Below are 17,388 nucleotides of genomic sequence, written 5' to 3'. Positions count from 1 at the left end.
GAAGAATTTATATTTTATCTTCTTAGTGATAGGATCTTACAAACGTTCCCGGTTAGACTGTAGTGTAAGTAGCAGCTCAGGAACCCAGCAAGGCATCTAGGAGCTAAATCCAGCTAACCCATGTTCCATCAGTAACTCAGAATTCAAACCACAGGGAGGTATGCAGAAGAAGAGGTAAAATGCATGTATTTTCTGATTGAGAAGTTACAGCCAGGAGTAAGTTTGGGGATTCTCACTCTTCATGGTTGGCAGAGGGAAGGAAAGGTGACTGTGGTGTTCACCTCAAAGATTTCACACCATTTGGAGAAGCGTGGGGGAGAAGTGGCTTCACACTTGTAGGACAGTTAAGGTTTCTCTTCGGTACAACGAATGGATTCAGAATTTATCAAACCTCCTCCAGGTGCACAAAACCCGGCTAAATTCTGTCCTCGGAAGCAGTGGAGACCACTTAGTATTTTATAGGACTGGGCCCGTAAGGATAGGGAAGAGAGAGCAGCCCTATTGTTCCCTGAGCCCCACTTTTTATCTTTGTTTCCATTTGAAACCAAAATCATAAAAGTGCCTGCAGAGCGGTTGCCTTGCTGTTCCTCTAAATGAGAATTCCAGCTTTTATGCTAATTCAGTTTCAGGTTTCTTTGAACCTGCAGTTTATGGGCCTCTGCTTAAAACTGCAATCTGTTCTGCATAAAAGAAGGGATTACAAAGTGGTTTAGTTTTGCAAATGCTGCAGAAAAATAAAAATAATAAAAAAGTTGCACTGTCATTAATACGCTCTCGCAAAAGTTTTCTGCTTTGTCAAATGAAAAGCTCTCCTTACAGTGAGAGCTTACCCAGTGAACTTGTATAGTCCAGGAGTTCTGTTTCCTTCTAAAAGGTGCGTTTACTTTTTGTATCCCCTTTTCCCCTGCCGTACTTCAGCAGAAAGCCCACGAGTGCTCTGTCCGTGCTGGAAGGGCTGACACGAAAGCATCGCTTCATCTGCTGCCAGGAGCCCGCCGGGCACACCGGGCGCTCGCCCTCGGGGCCGATGCTGCACGCAGCAGCGCAGGGGCAGCCGCCTGACAGAACCCAGCCTCGCCACAACGTACCTCAATGGCATCTCTTGGTACCTTGTTACGGCATAAACCAGCATAGATTTTGTCATGGTTTAGGTCACTCTCAAGAACAGGTCCTTTTCCTGAACCTTTTTAAAGCGTTAGAGTTTAAGTACTTTCTGGTTGGGACGTTATGCCGTAGCTTGCTGTCCAAAGTCATAAAACGCCACTGATAGCACCATAAATTCTTTTCCTGGGGAGAAGAACCAGCGTCTCCTATCCAGTAATGGACAAAATTATGTATGTTTTCAAAACATTATGGAGGACTTTATAAAGCCTCGTAATCACGCTCCTAACTCGGACACCGTCATGTCTTCTGGAAAGATTAGCAACTTAATGGAAACATAAATGTTTCCAGTCTTTCACAGAATACCAAAGAATTGGAATATCCAGTTTTCATGTTGCCAGGAAAAAGCTGCAGAACCTTCCAGGTGAGGTGAGGTTTGCCATAAATAATTTAATCCAATATAATCTGCTGTAATTTCAATATTCATTTGCTCCTTGTGCCAGAGATGGGTAATTCTTCTTTGGAATTACTCTACGACTTGGAAACAAATGTCTGTTTCTCTGCCTGCCGTCTAGGCAGCTTTAGGTCATTTTTATAAAACAGTTGGATCCAAAAACCTCTTTAGGAGAGTGAAAGATCTTGAAATCACTTTTGATCCAAGTTCAATGCACTTCATTTGGCTGTTGTTGTGGCAGAAACAAATGTTGATGCTGACAGAGACCACAGACAGATGAAAAAAATTCTGGCAAGGTCCCACACAGATAAGAGACAGAAGGTTTCAAAAGATCTATCCAGGCATAACCTAAAACACAGGAAAGTAATGCTGTCAAGGGAGGGGGAAGCTTAGTCCAAAGGCCATTTAAATCATTAGGAGGTGGTGGTGGTTGTTCCCCCCCTTGATTTAATTTGGCTTTGGGTGAATTCCTAAACTCCAGACTTCTCATTCAGAATTATAAAACGCGTTTTGTGCATGCATAATGTTCTAGCAGGAAACCAGAGGTCCTCTACTTATCTCTAAGGCACGAATAATGAACATAATGAGGCCCACAGCCCTGCCAATAAGCCTTAACAGCCCTAGGGAGATGAGCAGGTAAATGCATCTCTGATTTTGCGCATGCTGAGATTTCAGGTGTGGCATGCGGTTAACGTTTGAAAAATCCAGTACAGACAAGCCTGTAGTTTAATCCAGGCTAAATTTATCAAAGTCTTGTGAGGAGTCTAGGCTTTAATTAGGCCAGTTCTTACCATGCTGAGATGTGGAAAGTTTTGACCAAAGCGCTCATAGAATATATGAGCTGCCACACCTTAATTTTGCACACTAATTCCTCATCCAGGTACAGTCTCGCTTGTCCGTGCAGTCCCAGGCTACCCCAGTTGTTGTGCAGAGAACGCTTTGCCAGTTTAATGCCTTTATTAATTTATTTTTGGTGGAGACTGAAAACCGCACTCAAGCCATCTGTTTCCTTCACTGAGCTCATGAAATAGCCAATCGACTGCGATGGCTTTTGGCTACTGTCCACTGTTTATTCTAGAAACCAGACGTGAAGCCATCTCTGTTGGGTTTCTAGAGGAGGAGATGGAAACCACCTCTCTGGCGGCACAAGATTATCTTTGCAATATATATGTATTAGGAGATGCAAAAAAACTGTGAAATTTTATCAGCCAAAGTCCATGCTCTGGTATGTTGCAGAAATATAGAGATAACGTTGCTAAGGTGGCCACCTTCAAAGAACTCTTACTTCCATTGCTAGAACCAGGTTCTAGAGTTGGCCACAGTGTTTTAATTTTCCAATGAGGATGATCTGTCCCAGTTTTACCAAAGCGCTCACACTCCTGATCAGACATGCAGCGAAAGCACTGCAGTGTTTGCGGCCAGTCTGCACTGGGAGCTGTTGCAGATGTGTTCCTCTCCTGCTTATCGTCATCGTGTTGGTTGTGCATTATCCCACGTGGTTGTCCCACTGGAAACCATCGTAGTCAGTGGAACTGTAGCTCATGTAAGAATTTTAGAGAAGCCACAATGTGATGCTGAAGGGCAAAACTGCTCTTAAATGGATCATACGGTGATGGAATGAGGAACAAATGAGAAATATTTCCATGAAATCCTGTTACTTTTCACAGGTAGTTGGTCGGAAGTTTGTTATAGGAGTTTTTCCTGACGTACAGCACTTTGACTTGCATGGACAGTTCAGACCTTTCCCTCCTTCCTCTCTGACACCGCAGTGCTGGCGGCAGGCAGAGCCACCGGAACCACCACGGCACTGGGTGCGTGGCTGCGCCCAGGGCACCATGCCGCTGCTGGGGACTGCTGGGGGCCACGTGCCCACCCTGGCACCCAGGCCGGGCCCTTGGAGCTGACACCTGCATGTCTCTTTTCTAGCTCCCCTTGGATGTCGGGGCATAACTCTCCCCAGGCTGGGGGGGGGGGGGGGCAGCCACACACCCAGAGTTCTGGCTCGGCTTTTGCTTTCTGCCGGTGGGAGTAGCACCCTCTGTCCTAGGAGGGGCACCTCTTCCAGGCAGTGCTCACCAAAGGGCTTGGGGCAAGTAGGGTTTGTCAGCCTGAACCCAAATCCAAAGGGTACGTACCTAAGGGAGTTTAACTCCACGAGCACTCTGAGCCCGGTATTGGTTTGCAACCAATTTGGAGATCTGAAATCTTGAAAACGCTCCCGGGCAAGGCCTGCTGAGCCCACAGCCTTCTCTTAGCACCTCTCCATCTCCCAAGAAACTCCTGGCTGTGCGGGGATGCTGTGCCGGTGAGCATCGCTGCCTCTTGTCCTCACAGCACCTTGGTTTGTAGGAGACATTCAGTTGGCTCCACGCACCAGTGAATGAGCATTTATACAATAACGTGGCTGCGCATTTACTTTCTGCGGCAGCTGTTAGTGATGGTGCGCGGCGCTTAAGGAAAACCTGCGGTGACTCAGGGATCCACCGGCCGTTGGCCGTGACGTTTGGTGCGGGAAGTAGAGCAGAGCGGGGCTCAGGACCCCGGCCCCACCGCGTACCCCTGAGCACCGGGTCTCTTCCCCGGGAGGGGTGCAGCTTTGGGACAAGCAGGAGGTCTCCAGGCACGCCACCCCGTCCGAAGTTAGGGACGTTTATTTTCAAGTTTTTTTTAAAAAAATAGAAATTAAAAAAAAAAAAAAATGTTAAATGCAACACGGTGTTTTCGACCCGCGGTTCCCCCCGCGGAGCTGTAGCGAGTGATGCGCGTGGGCGTGCGCCGCCATCCCATCTCCGCGGCCGGGGGGGGGCCGGGCAGCGCGGCCGAGCCGTGGGGAACCCGCCCCCCGCCCCCGCGGTGGGGACCCCGGCCGGCGGCGGGGCGCGGAGCCCGGCCCGGCGGCGGGGCGGGGCGGGGGGAGGAGCCGGCGGCGCGGCCGGGTGGGAAGCGCCTCTCGGAGCGCCGCGCAGTGCGGAGCGGAGCGCCCGGGCGGCGGCGAGGGGTCCGGCCGGCAGCCCGCAGCCGGGGTCGGGCGGAGCAGCGCGGAGCGGAGCGGCCGCCCCCGCCGGGAATTACAGGGTTGCACGGTGGTTTCGGCGGGGCCGGAGGAGCTGGGGCCGGGCCGCTGCTGCTCCCCGATGGAATTCACCTGAGCGCGGCCGCGGCGAGCCTGGACGGCGGGAGGGACAGTGCCCCGGCGGGGGCCCGCGCTGCCTCGGGAGAGGAACGGGCATGACTTTTTAAAAACAAACAAACAACCAAACAACAACAAAAAAATCACCCCCCTTAAAAAACCAACACCACCAACAAAAAAAACCTAAAAGCAGAAGAAAAAAACCCAAAACCCAAAGGCGCCCGAAGGAGGGGACGCGCCGCCGGCGCTGGACCCCGCGGAGGGAGGAGCGCGGCAGGAGCGGCCGCCGGGACCCGGAGTTGCCGCCGCGGAGTCGCTGCTCCCCGCTCGCCGCCGCCGCACATGGTTTTCTTTGTCCTGCCGCTCCGCTAGCGCCCGGCTCCCCGCGCTCCCGCACACCCAGCGCTCGCCTCCCAGGGAACCATCTTGCGGGGAGCGGGGAGGGGGCCCGGCCGCCGGGAAGGATGCCCGCCGGGCGGCCCGCGCCCCCGGCCCCCGGAGCTGTCCCTCGGAGGATTAGTTGGGGTTTGGCGGCGGGACGCTGAGCGCCGCGCTGGACCGGAGCGCCCCGCGCACCGCACGCCCCTCCCGCAGCGCCATGAGCCCCGGGCCGGCGGCCGCGCCTGCCCCCGGGCCAGCAGGTAACGCCGCTTCGCCCCACGGGGCCGGGCAGCGGGGGGGGGGGCACGGGGGGCGGCGGCGGGGCCCCGCGCTGGCTCCGCGGGCGCGGGCAGGTGCGCGGCGGGGAGCGCCGGGGGCACAGACCCGCTGGGGCGACGGCGTGTTCCTTGACGGGGGGAAAAATACCCTCTGGGTGATCTTTTTCTGATGGCGATGATGGTTGCCGGCTCGTTCGTTTCGCGTTGAGAAGGATTCAGCAGCGCTCGGCGACGAGGGGGTTTCGAGGGGAAAAGGGGCGAAGTACGAGGAAGGGAACTGCTCGCAGCCAGCCCGGAGCTGCGGCTGCTGGGGGGGGCAACAGGGACCCCGCACGGCCGGAGTGCTCACCCACCCCGGGATGCTCTCCCCCCCCCCCCCCCCCGGGTGCTCCCCCCGCCGCATCCTTGCCCACGGGTAGCGCCCTTCCATCAGCTGCCCGAGCAAGACCTGGAAGCGGCCGGGATGAAAGGGAGCGGGGGGAGAGCCTGGCTGGGCGCTGCCCGGGGGGTGGCCGAGCCCCCCTCCGTCGCTTGACCGTCGAGGCTCGAGCACCTTGCCTGGCAGCTCCGCCGGGGCTGTGCAGGCGCTCTGTGCCCTGCGCACATTCCTGGCCATGCAGAGCAGGTTTTAGGTCTGCGCTGCCAAGGCATTGCATTGTCCCCTTCTGCCTCAGTGCTGAGTTGTTGGGGATTTTTTTTTAAATTAATTTGCGCTGCTGTTGCATGATGTGACTGCCTAACTGCGAAAAAATAAAGAGTTGCCTGGAAATGGGTACAGTATCTTATCTGCTGACAGAGTGTCTTCACTGCTCTGTCACTGCTGTGCTACCCCCGTTGCTGTTTCATATTTAGAATCAAATTTTAAAGTAATGAAACAGGCAGTCAAAAGTTCCATCTCGCCATTCAAGCCAGTGAAATGGCTTTGGGGTTATTTTTACGGTAACCCAAGCAATGTTTGGTTTTTTTTCAAGTTGCTCTTCCATTCGGTAGCGTGTGGTCGGTAACGCAGGATGAGGCTCACTCCCGGACAAGCTTTGTCTTTGTAAAATTATCCCTTTTTTTAGGTGCGTGTTGTACTGATCATTATCTCCCAGCTTGCTCAGGAGCGGTTCCCAGGCAGGGTGCATTGTGCACCACGCTATGTCCGAGGAGTGCCACTTCCACATCTCGCAGCAGTGTTTCTGACTGGTTTAGGCGATGCCACAGGAAAAGATTTCACCTGAAAAAACATAGCTTAAAACCAGTCCCTTGGCTTACGCTTGGCATTAGAGCAAACTTCTTAAAAAAAAAAACAAAAAACAAAAAACAACAACAACACCAAAAAAGAAAAAAAATGCCCAAAAAACCCCCACAACATTTTCCTCTTTCCAGTGCTTGGAAAAATCAAGCATATAGGAAACTCACAGCTTCCCTGTGCTGTTTTGCTTTGAAGCAGTGAAATAAAGTGATAGCTGAAACTGTAAGAAGTTTGTTTGGTTTTTAATACTGGAGTTTCTAAAAAGAAAGACTGGTTCAGAGAGTTTTGACTTCTGAGACAAGCTGCATTTAAAACCACAGAGCAGATGAAATTCACTGGAAATGGTGATTGTTTTTAATCAGAGAGCAGGCTGATTGGTAAGTTAGGAAAGCATTGAGCATCTCTCACATTTGTTGGACTAATATTGGACTGCTCTTTAAAGCACATGGCCTTCTTGATCTTTTCAATTTGTGCATTATTCGCATATTTTCATTAATTTAGAGAAAGTCGTCACTGAGTAATAAATCCATCATAGGGTAATAAATCCAGTGTTTGCAAGGTATTTAATTGAGAAGAAATACACCAGCTCAGCTTTTAAATAAGCTAACAGCAATCTAGTACAATCTGTCTAGAATTCTGAAAAAGAATAAAGCTATTTTTAATAATTAATTATAGAAATCTTGCATGTTGTTAACTTGAGGACAAACAAATTATTTCAGTGTATTACTACACTGTGATATGCAGTCTGAACCATATCTACTTGTTTATCGGTAATTTTGCATCTAAGTTTTTAGTATAGCCAAGGTATCCAATATATGTGGCTTGTCTGATGGTTTTTATCTGGTTTTGAATGGAGAAATTCCTTCCATTTAAAAAAAACCCCGCAGCCTGCTTTCCAAACAGACAGTGTTTTTCATTATTTTTCCTGAATCCAGTGAGAAAACTGTTTCTAGGAGAAGACTAAAAATCTTTCTCAAGTGTTGCATTTTATCCCTGGTTGCAATATTTCATTACGGAGTACATTTCTTTCAATGTATTTGCAAAAAGCAGACTGTCTCTCAGTGGGGTTGGATCCAAGATACAGTTCAAAATCGAACGGCTCTCTGCGTTTTGTGAATGTGTAGGTGGTAGAAGTTTAAGCTTTAGCTGTACTTACGTGTGTATTATATATGTGCATGCATGCAAACACAGCAGCGCACAGATGCATAAACTTAGCGTGTTCTGCTTTTGGGCTCAGGATGTTTGTAAAATTCACGTTTGCTATGTTATCTTCCCCCGTCTGGTTTCTTGCTGTTAGAGTTTCTGAAAAGGGGAGCTCTACGTTTTTGTGTGAAACTTAAGTCGGGCTTTTTAATAATAGGTGGAAAGATTAACTGGCATGCTCGCGTACAAACAGCAGTAGCAGATGAGCTGGTAACACAACACGAGGAGGAAAATCCTCCCACGGATAAAGATAGCTTGATGAAAAATAAAATTGATTATTAGTGTATACAGAGTGTGGTGTCAAGAATCAGTTACTCTAACGAAGCCAAATCTTAAGTGGAAAGATGTACTAATACATACTAGTATCAAATAGTGACATATTCTTTTATTTTTCAAAGAACTTGTAACAGTAATTTGAGAAATTACTGACCTAAGTTATCAGCGCTGCTTTAAAGATGGTAAAAATCAAATGGTAGACAGAGTAGGGGTCTCCAAAAATACTTTACAAATTAATTAAGAAATCTGCAATTCTGCAAATTGCCTGAAACTGGGGTGTCTGATCCAAAATCGTGATCCTTCTCCGTTGCAAAATCAATATCAGAATGTATTGGGTAATTAGAGCACAAACATATAGTTTCTGTGCTGCTAATATGTTGAATAAGAAAATAAATTTCTTTATGAGATAGAATCCTTCCAAATAAATATCTGCACTGCAGGGCGGTGAAGCACAGCCAAACAGCACCACCTCACGGACGTTTTCTTCGGATACTGCAGCTCCCATCAGCTCCCTTGGTTTTGTCACCTGATTTGTTTCTCTAAAATATACATACATATGTGTGTGTGTATAAATATACCACCATGCCTTTTGAAATCTATCACTTGTAGAAAATGTAACATTTTTTTTTATTGGTCTTTCAGGCATCTGATGCCAGCTCTGAAAAACTGTTCAACGCTGTTACAAATAAAGGTAAGACTGCAATTCACATCACAAACATATTTTTTCCCCCACACATTTCTTTTCATGGCAATTTCAATGGGAGATGAAATGTAACTTGTCTTGCAGAAATGTCGCAATCAGCTTGTTAGTGCTTTTTATGTTTCTCTTGGTTTCAGACATGTTCTGTATGCTTGGTAATTGCTTTTTTTAATATAAAATATAGGCTTTAAATAATGCATTGCCTGCCAGGTCAGAATTAATTTAAATAACAATATTAGGGAATAGTTTATTTTACAAATGGCTTTAATTTAGGCTCATTTAAATAACTGTAAGAGTTTTCAAAATGTTTTAACTTGATTGTTACTCATCAGCTACATGATAGACGTGGAATTATGAATAGCCAATTTGCACTGCTGACAGTAATAACCAGCCAACGTTTAGTATTCACAGGATAATAGTCATAAACTATGGCTTACTGTGCTGTGTGCTTTCTGTAGAGTTAATAAATGATATAGAGGGCCACATTTAAATATTCAGTATTCCATTAATTTTTTCCAAACAGCAATCCAAAGAGAGAGTGGCTAATGATATAACAGTACATTAAGGGAAAATTTACCCTAAATCAGTGCCAGTGAGGTTCTGTGCAGAGCTTGTCCTGAAGGAGCGTTATTAGAAAGACCATAGGCTTAGGGGATTTTTTATTTTTAATTCTTAATTTGATTTGGTTTGTGTTTATGCAAGGAAGGTCGAGGGAGCGGCTCTGCCAACGAGTGTAATACTGAGCCTTTAAAATGGGTCTGTTCTTTACCCCACTGTCCTACTTCTTAATGGTACTGCATGGTAACCGCTTAGTAAAAGGGTTGTGCTTCTGGCTGTGAACACAATGTACCCTACCTCGATGGTTTTTGGGGACCTTTGGGTCCATTTGCTTTAGGAGAGCTGGTTTTGTTGAGCAGGTGTGGATTTGCTCAGTGTTTGCCCTGTGCGCTTCTCACCAGGTGTGGGATTGTCATTCCAGTGGATCATCCTGTTATTTTTCTGTGTCTTTTAATTCTGTGAGACCGTACTGGTTTAACTGGGGATGGTACGTGATGTTTGGATTCCCATGCTGATACGCTATTGCTTCTGAAGGCTTTTGCTGCATGTTGAATTATACCTGTATTTAATGGTGTTTCGGGCCCGTATCACTGTTTTTCATAAATTAGCATCCTTTGGAGGTACAGTCTGTGATTTCTGAGGCCTGGCGAGGTTATGTCCCTTGGCGAGCTTACGCACCGTCTCTGATGGATGGCATTTACAGATCCCCCCTCGGCCCCTCCATAGGCAGAAAGTGGGTGACAAAGAGGAGCAGAAAGGAAGAGTTGTGTGTTTGGAGTGACCCAAGGCCCCCAAACTACATGTGACTGCATCTTTATTTTGCTAATTCGCTGTAAAAAGCTTTGGCATCTGAGCAGCCCTTTCTTGGGGCTGGGCCAGGGCAAGGAGAAGCCTGGCGGTGAATCCATGAATCCACATTCCTGGGGCAGGCCTGTAACCAGGGCAGGGGCTCTCCTCCCCCGGGGGGTGATTGATGAAGAGTAGGCCTCTCTTCCTCTTCCTTTCGTTTTCTTTTTTTTTTTCTTCTTTTTTTTTTTTTTTTTTTTTTTTTGAGTCAAACACATTTCCCACATTCTTATTTTTGTTTACTTACCCAGCTTAATTCGTGGCATCTATTTGGCTGTGAATACCCATGCTTGACAGGGAGCCTTTTCTTCCGAGATACTTTTCTTTGGTGATTTAGTTCCCTTGAAAGGATTAGGGTTTCTTTGTGTAGCCTAAAATCAACATGGGCTTTTCGAAGCTTTGCTTGGGAAACCGTACACAAATAAGCTTTTTAGTTGATGGTAGATTATTCCTTTGCCCCTTATTTCCATCAAAATGGCGTCTTTCTTTTCTCCTCCTGAGTTTCCCCTTAAAGCCATATGCTAATTCCTGTTGGTAACATGAATGACAAGGGAAGAATCAATGCAAATCCAGGTGCGGCCAAACTAGGCTGACTGGTATTTTCTTTTTTTTTTTCCTTTCTCCACCCCCTCTCACTTTTTTTTTTTTTTTTTTTTTTTTTTTTTTTTTTTTTTGCACTGCAAGGAGGAGATTAGGGGGAAAGAGGGTGGAAAAAGCATAGGGGACAGTTTTGTTAAAGGGATTAGCATTCAAACTGCTAAATATCAGGAAAAGAGCCTCAAAAAAATCCTCTGTGTGGAGATAAAGTCAATAACCGCTGGCAGCCCAGGTGCAGGGGCTGGAGGCAGTGGGGGGGCTGCTGCCTTCCCTAAGCGCCTGCCCTGGGGACGGCTGGCGACTGCCCGGGCGCTGTCACTTTGATATATTCCAAGTTCAAGTTCTCTCTCTGCAATTCAGTCTGTTTGCTTCCAGGCCAGTTCTTTCCCCCCTGTGTTGTCCATGGTTGCTTTTGCCAAAAGCAATAAAAGTCACTTGTAAGAAAGGTCAGATTTAGCATTGGGTAAATCATGATGAAACCTTCAAAGCTTCTGGCTGATGGAGCAGGCGCGGGAGGGGGCGGGGGGGGGGCGGCTCGGCAGACTGACAAGTGCACATCCCTCTGTCCACAGCCTTCCTTTTGGATGTCCCACGGCTACCAGTGTCTCACGTGTGCTGTTTTTCTTTTTTTTTTTTTTTTTTTTCCCCTCTTACCACTTTTATTTTGCAGATTTATTTATAGCTGAGGTAGCAGAGATTACAGAAGTAATGTGTTTACAAAGCATTTAGAAATCCTGAAGTGTTTTAGGTCTTGTATATACATTTGGACCCTTTTGGTCATTTAGTTGTGGATTTCAAGGCTGAAGATGAGGTCAGGCTCTAGGTGCAATGAATTAGTGTGGCTGTGTCATGCAGAACAGTCCCTTCCTCAGAAATGCTGACAATTAAAAAAATCTCGAGCATAGTGAAATCCCCCCAAACCTCCCTTGAAGGGGCAGTAAAACCCCTTGAGAAGTCTCTCAGCTTCCATTTGGGAGTTGGCTGCCAATGGGAATGGGAAGATGCATCCCTAAATCTAGATGGGTCCTGTGAGTTTTGGGGGGCAGCATGTGGGTGTTGGGGCCCCTCAGGGCTGGGGTCCGTGTCCTAGCCGAGCGATGCTGGGTTGGAGAGGGCTGTGGGGTTCCCACATCAGCTCCACTGCCAGAGGTCCCCAGCCCTGTGCCGTGTCTGCAGGAGGGCTGGGAATTGGGGAGGCACCTGCCTTGGTCCCCAGGGCAGGGATCGCTGTAGCTGCTGCTGCAATAAATTGTCCCTGGTTGTGAATCAGAGCCCCGCGCTCCATTGCTTGGGCAGGAACGCTTTACCTTGTCATGTTTAAAATTATCCAGGGAAATAATTCCCATGGAAATCCAGGTGGCTGTGTTGGGAGGTAACCACCAAAGGGTCTGGGCCCTTAGTAATGCTTGAGAAAGCAGCTGTTAACATCTGAGTAAATGAGATGGACAAGGGATGGAGGAGGAATGCGTCCCCACCTGCATCCCCCAGTCTGTCCCCTCCCTCCCTGCAGGCTGGACCTTCCTGTTTGGGATTGCTGCTTGGAGTCCCTATGTCTTTGAACGAACATAACTTTTCCTTATCCTCTGAAAGCGTCAACCTTAGCACCATTAATCCTGGCCAAAGTATAGGTTTTGTTCATGAATTTTTGTGACATGACTTATCAGCGTAATTAAATTCCATTATCTCTTAATAATTTAAATAGACACATCTGAAGCTGTAGAGCAGGCAGCTCCTGCTACTACTATGTATTTCATTTATGTTAACTCCCTCCTACGTACCCTTGGAAAACAGCTTTTCCTGGAGGGAGAAATGAGTCCCAAAGTGATGAAGTTTTCATTTGTGCTGTGTATTGAAGTTTGCCTTTGATCAGAAACACAATTGGGCTGTTACAGCTTTTTATGTTCAAATTGTTTACAGGATGTTCATGTAAACTTTATGAATCCTTCTGCTTTGTGGCACCACCAGCTGTCAGGGAAATATTTATACTCTCAGCTGGAGGTAGATCAAGGCGTCTGGGTTACTAGTCGTCACTGCTGGCTGAAATAACTGGTCAGGTCAAGCCCTGGCATTTTGGGTGGTTCTGTGGTGGTATCCCTCCCTAGAAAAGCAGGCGTGTTGTTGTTTCTCCCCTGTTCTGTCTGTGGCGAATCGTTTCTTAAGGATCCTTTACAACAGCTGTTTCCATAAACAAGTAGGGAGCTAAAGCTGGCAAATACTTCTCTGCTGATCCCATTCACAGGAGATCCTTGTCTGTGGAGAAGTGCTCTCGCCCTCTTGGAGTAAACCACCCCCACAGCATCTGATGAGTATAAGTGGATCTGTTGCTACGTAGGTGGCATGTGTGCAGCGTTGGCATGGTCAGCGTGCCAGAGAACTGACTGCTGCTGCCTCCCTCCTTTTCAGGGGTCTGCAGGAATCTATAGAATGACCTTACTCGCTCGGTGTGTCTTCTCAGTGTTGCTTTCCATGTTCGGGGGTGCTGCTGTCTGCATATGTTGGCCCTCCATACTGCTACTTCTCCTCACTGAAATGCTTCTTCCTAGCTTGCTGTTAGGGCTCCGGTGCAATACCAGTGCTGCAGGCAACCCACCTACCGGCCAGCAAGCCTCAGGGACTGCTGAATCATGTGAGCTGTTCTGCAGATTTTTTTCTGTCGTTGTTACAATGGCTCAACCTCCTGAAGTGATGCTGTGATGATGATGTCTCCTCGCCTTCCCGGTGGAGACTTCCCTGGTGGCTTTGGATCACTTGGTTTGTCTGTGTTTCATGGGTTTCAAAAGGCTTTTCAGTATTCTCCATGTGGGAGTTCAGTGGCTGGTTAGTGAGGGGCTGAGCACTGGAAAAAGCCTCCAGTTTGGTGGACCCCAGGTTTCTTGTACTTGCGAGTTAGACTAGAAGAACTGGTGTATGCATCACTTACTCTCTAACTTCCATGTCAGGCAGATAAAAAAGTTAATATATGTCTTGAAGAGGTGGCCCTTTGTGCTGGAACACGAAAGAGAAAGGCAGTTATTTTTGTGCCGTGAAGACTTCAAATGAGCAAGAGCACATCCCCTTATGGCTGCCTCTCCTGAACACAAACCACTCCTTTCCATCCATACGCTTTCCATGCCCCCTCCTTCTTTATGTGCTGATGTCTTTTTGCCTGGGACGTGGCAGTCAGGTGGGGTTGCCAGTGCTGGGAGATTGCATAGCTGTTCTGTAGCTGCAGGAAAAGGTCGCTGGATAATGTGATGTACACAGTGTGCCCAGAGGGACAGGTGAAAGTCAAAGGTGATGTCTTCCAAAACTTTGGATTCTTAAAATCTAAAACTTACAGTCTTAGAGAACAGGAGTCTTCCAAGGCTTCTGTAGGCACTGGCTTTTCTTGACCAAAGTAGCAGAGGGAGACAGTTGAAAGTGTTGTTCTGGGCATCCTTGCCTGTTTGGACTGGTATTGGGTACCTTTTGGTGTCAGTTGGCGATTGTATTCCCCCAAGAGTTCATTTAAGGCTGTTCATTTTAGCTAAGTCAGACTATTCCAGTCTTAGCAAAATGGCAATATTTACTAACACATAATTGTATCTATTCTGGAGAGAGTGTTTGTTTTATGGATTAACTTGTATTTGAATTCCTAAAAAAAGACTTATCAGCATTGGGCTGTAAAATAACAAATCATGATAATTGGTTCAAAGCAAGGTGGGAAAATTCTTGGGACAGGAGCAATTTGATGACAAAGACCCTGACGCGACATACCTGCAGTCAGTGGCGGCCAGGCTGGAGTCTGGAGTGAGATTTCATAACTGGAGCATCCTGCAGACCTCCCATATCTGGCCGCTGTTAGTCTCTCCCTTGTAATAAAATGTTGTTTTCTCTGAAAATGTATGTTTATTTAACTAGGTCTCTTTTTGCTTCACAATCTGGATTCCATTCAGTCAGTTACCACTCCAATTAACTAACAATTATTTAACATTAACAGTAATTACAGACGCCAGTTAAGCGCCTACAGATGTCAACTGTTAGCTTTGTACCTAATCACTCAATGAAATGGAGAAAGTTCAACAAACATCAATTAGCCAAGCAATTAGTATGAGGTAGGAAAGAGCATGTTATCGTGTGTGAGCTGATTCAATTTATTTTATTTTGTCAGTAAAACACACACGCACGCACGCAGACAAGCAGCAATAAGTTGCTGAGATTAGATAAAGCTGTATTGTTTTGCTGTTTATACAAGCTTTTTCCCCCTCCTCTTCTTTCCCTTACATAACTTAAACGTGCTTTGCCAGGCATTTGTTATCTTATCAAATACATTTCATTTCAATTGGAAAAGCACAGCAATGTCATTTCCAGCAGAGAGGCGAAGGCCGTTTACATCAGGTTTACACCAGCAGGCATGAGCTTTACCCCAGCAGAACTGTCACCTTAGCAAAGCTACTCCTGCGAGCAGGTTTAACCCGTGAGTTAAACCAAGGACCGCGTAAACACCAATGCGCTTCGTCAATGGATATGAGATTTTAGATAACACTGAACAATGTTAATTGGTTCCGTCATCTGATTTATCTGTGTACTTAATGTTGATGCTGGGTTGACCTGGGCTCCACAATGCCTCGCTGAGGCTGTAGGAGGGCAGAGGGGCTTCCTCGGAGGGTGGGTCAGCATGGCCTGAGCTGTCCCAGCCCAGATGGGGTGTCTCCATCGCATGCTGCTGTCTGAAGAGCACTGTGTGGCTGCAGCCCTCCTGGGGAGCAGCTGTGCCTCCAGCAGCACCACATAGTGTGTGCTTGTGTGGCTAAAAAAAATAATTAAAAAAACAAAAAATGGAATGGGCCATAAATTAACTTTACCGTCAGAAAGAAACAGTTGATTTCTAGCCAGTATCCAAGGTGTATTGCGAGTCTCTCTGTTAAGATCTTTTGAAGGCTGTAGACCTGTACAGAAAGTGCTCGGTGTGCAGCATGCGGCGTACGCAGGGTGCCTGGGCTTCCCCAGTACCCAGCTGTGCTGCTAACCTGCCACTTCACCTCTGTAGTCCCTTTTCCCATAGGATCTCATGTCTTCTCACTTGGCACAATTTCACACCCCTTGCTCAAGCTGTATTACATCCAGCTACTGTTAATTAGGAAAAAAAAAAAGAAGAAGAAAAAAAAAGGTATTCCAAAGTATCTCTCATCCTACAGTCTTGACAATGTGGGATATCAGTAGGAGATTCATAGGGGCATTTTTAAATACAGTTTCTGTGAGTGCTTCAAAAGCAAAGTGGCTTTCTTCTTCCAGTTCTCAGCTGTCCCCCAAACAAGAATTCTTCTGCCTTCATCACCGTGCCACCATATTTTAAATATTTCTCCATGTAAAATGATCCTACAAAGTAAGATACTATTTTATCATGCAGACTGCCCTCAAATTTCCACAAAGTTATTTGTATTAGTCATTGTTTTCCAAAGTGCAGGAGCAGGAGTGGAGAACTACAGGCAGATCTTGCTGTTGCTTTCCAAATTCTCAACTTTTCGGTTTCTTTCTAGAAAAACACAGAGTCTGAACATGTGAAGAAACCCTTAAGTATGTGACTTGAGTGCAGTAACACTTGGCTGAGTAGGCAGAAAAAGTGAAACTGAGCTTCCAAGTGAGAGCTACCACGTTCATTCAGCTGGCCAAGAGGAGCTTGTGAAGAGTGATACTTTAAACCTGTGGCTCAGCACAGGTTATCCAAAAGAAAAGGCAGGGCCTCGTCACGAAAGGGATGTTGCTGTTCCTCAAGATATGGAGAGGAGCAGAATAAACAGACCCTAATTTGTCCCGGTTTAGGCTTCAGTTCAGTACCGTCCTTCCTTGCTTGGCTGACTAAACACTTCTTAGCACAGAGCATTTACTGAAGGGCTTTGCTGGATGAGGCCACAGGAGGAAAACCTGCAACACCCCTGAGATTTTCAGCCACCCAGGTATCATTTATATTTCCTTTTTTTTCCTGTCCCTGGTGCACCTCTGTGGTTGTGGGGAGCTCGAGCCCCTTTTGCCAGTCCCTGGCCCCAGCAGGTCCTTCTGTCTTCTCCCACCGTGCTGCTGCCCTGGCTTTGCTTGGACTCAGCGAGCTGAGTGATTTCTTACCAGAAAGCCAAATGCAGCAAGAAAAGGGGGATGATTTTGCAGCTGAGGTGCCCAAGGGAAAGGTCTGGTGCAGGGGAGGGGGCAGAAGCAGGCAGGGGGCTGCCTCCACCTTCAGCACTGCATCAGCCTGGCCACAGCCCGGCTTCACCCTGCGCTCACAATGTGCCCTGGAATCGTTCCGTGCACGCGATTACTTGGTGTAACATAAACTATTTTCCAAGCTAGGAGTGACTAGTCCTCGGCTGCACAGCTGCTGGGAGCATGCTGAGAAATGCTTCAAGTGGCGTGCAAGCACATGTCTGAAAGAGGCACTGCGCAGGGTTCAGCAAGCTGTTTTAAAAAGCCAGTGTAAATGGATACTTAAAAAGTCACAACCAGAAGAGCAGGTAAACCGATCTAAGTGCCATTTGGAGCAGTTAACGGCCTTGACTTACAAGGAGAGTAAGGCGGGAGCTGAGGGTGAGGTTCCTTCCATACTTAGCAAAAAAATACTGTTCTAAAAACGTTTTTTCTTCTTCTTTTTTATTGAGCACAAAAGGAGTGGGC

The 17,388-nt window shown here is 47.2% G+C and overlaps 1 protein-coding gene across 6 annotated transcripts in view; it reads left to right on the top strand.

Annotated features, from left to right (window-relative positions):
* The window catches only part of AUTS2 (activator of transcription and developmental regulator AUTS2), a 796,643-nt gene that overhangs the window by 713,720 nt on the left and 65,535 nt on the right, over positions 1 to 17,388 (top strand). For all 6 annotated transcript variants that reach the window (XM_080401885.1, XM_080401886.1, XM_080401887.1 and 3 more), the window contains one exon: positions 8,703 to 8,751. In XM_080401885.1, coding sequence (XP_080258011.1) covers positions 8,703 to 8,751 — 49 coding nt within the window. The remainder of the gene's footprint in view (positions 1 to 8,702; positions 8,752 to 17,388) is intronic.

This window comes from Falco punctatus (genome assembly GCF_963210335.1).
Source record: "Falco punctatus genome assembly, chromosome: 1".
Classification (NCBI taxonomy): Eukaryota; Metazoa; Chordata; class Aves; order Falconiformes; family Falconidae; genus Falco; species Falco punctatus.
The sequence above is the reverse complement of the archived record's forward strand: the minus strand, read 5'-3'. Positions and strand labels throughout refer to the sequence as shown.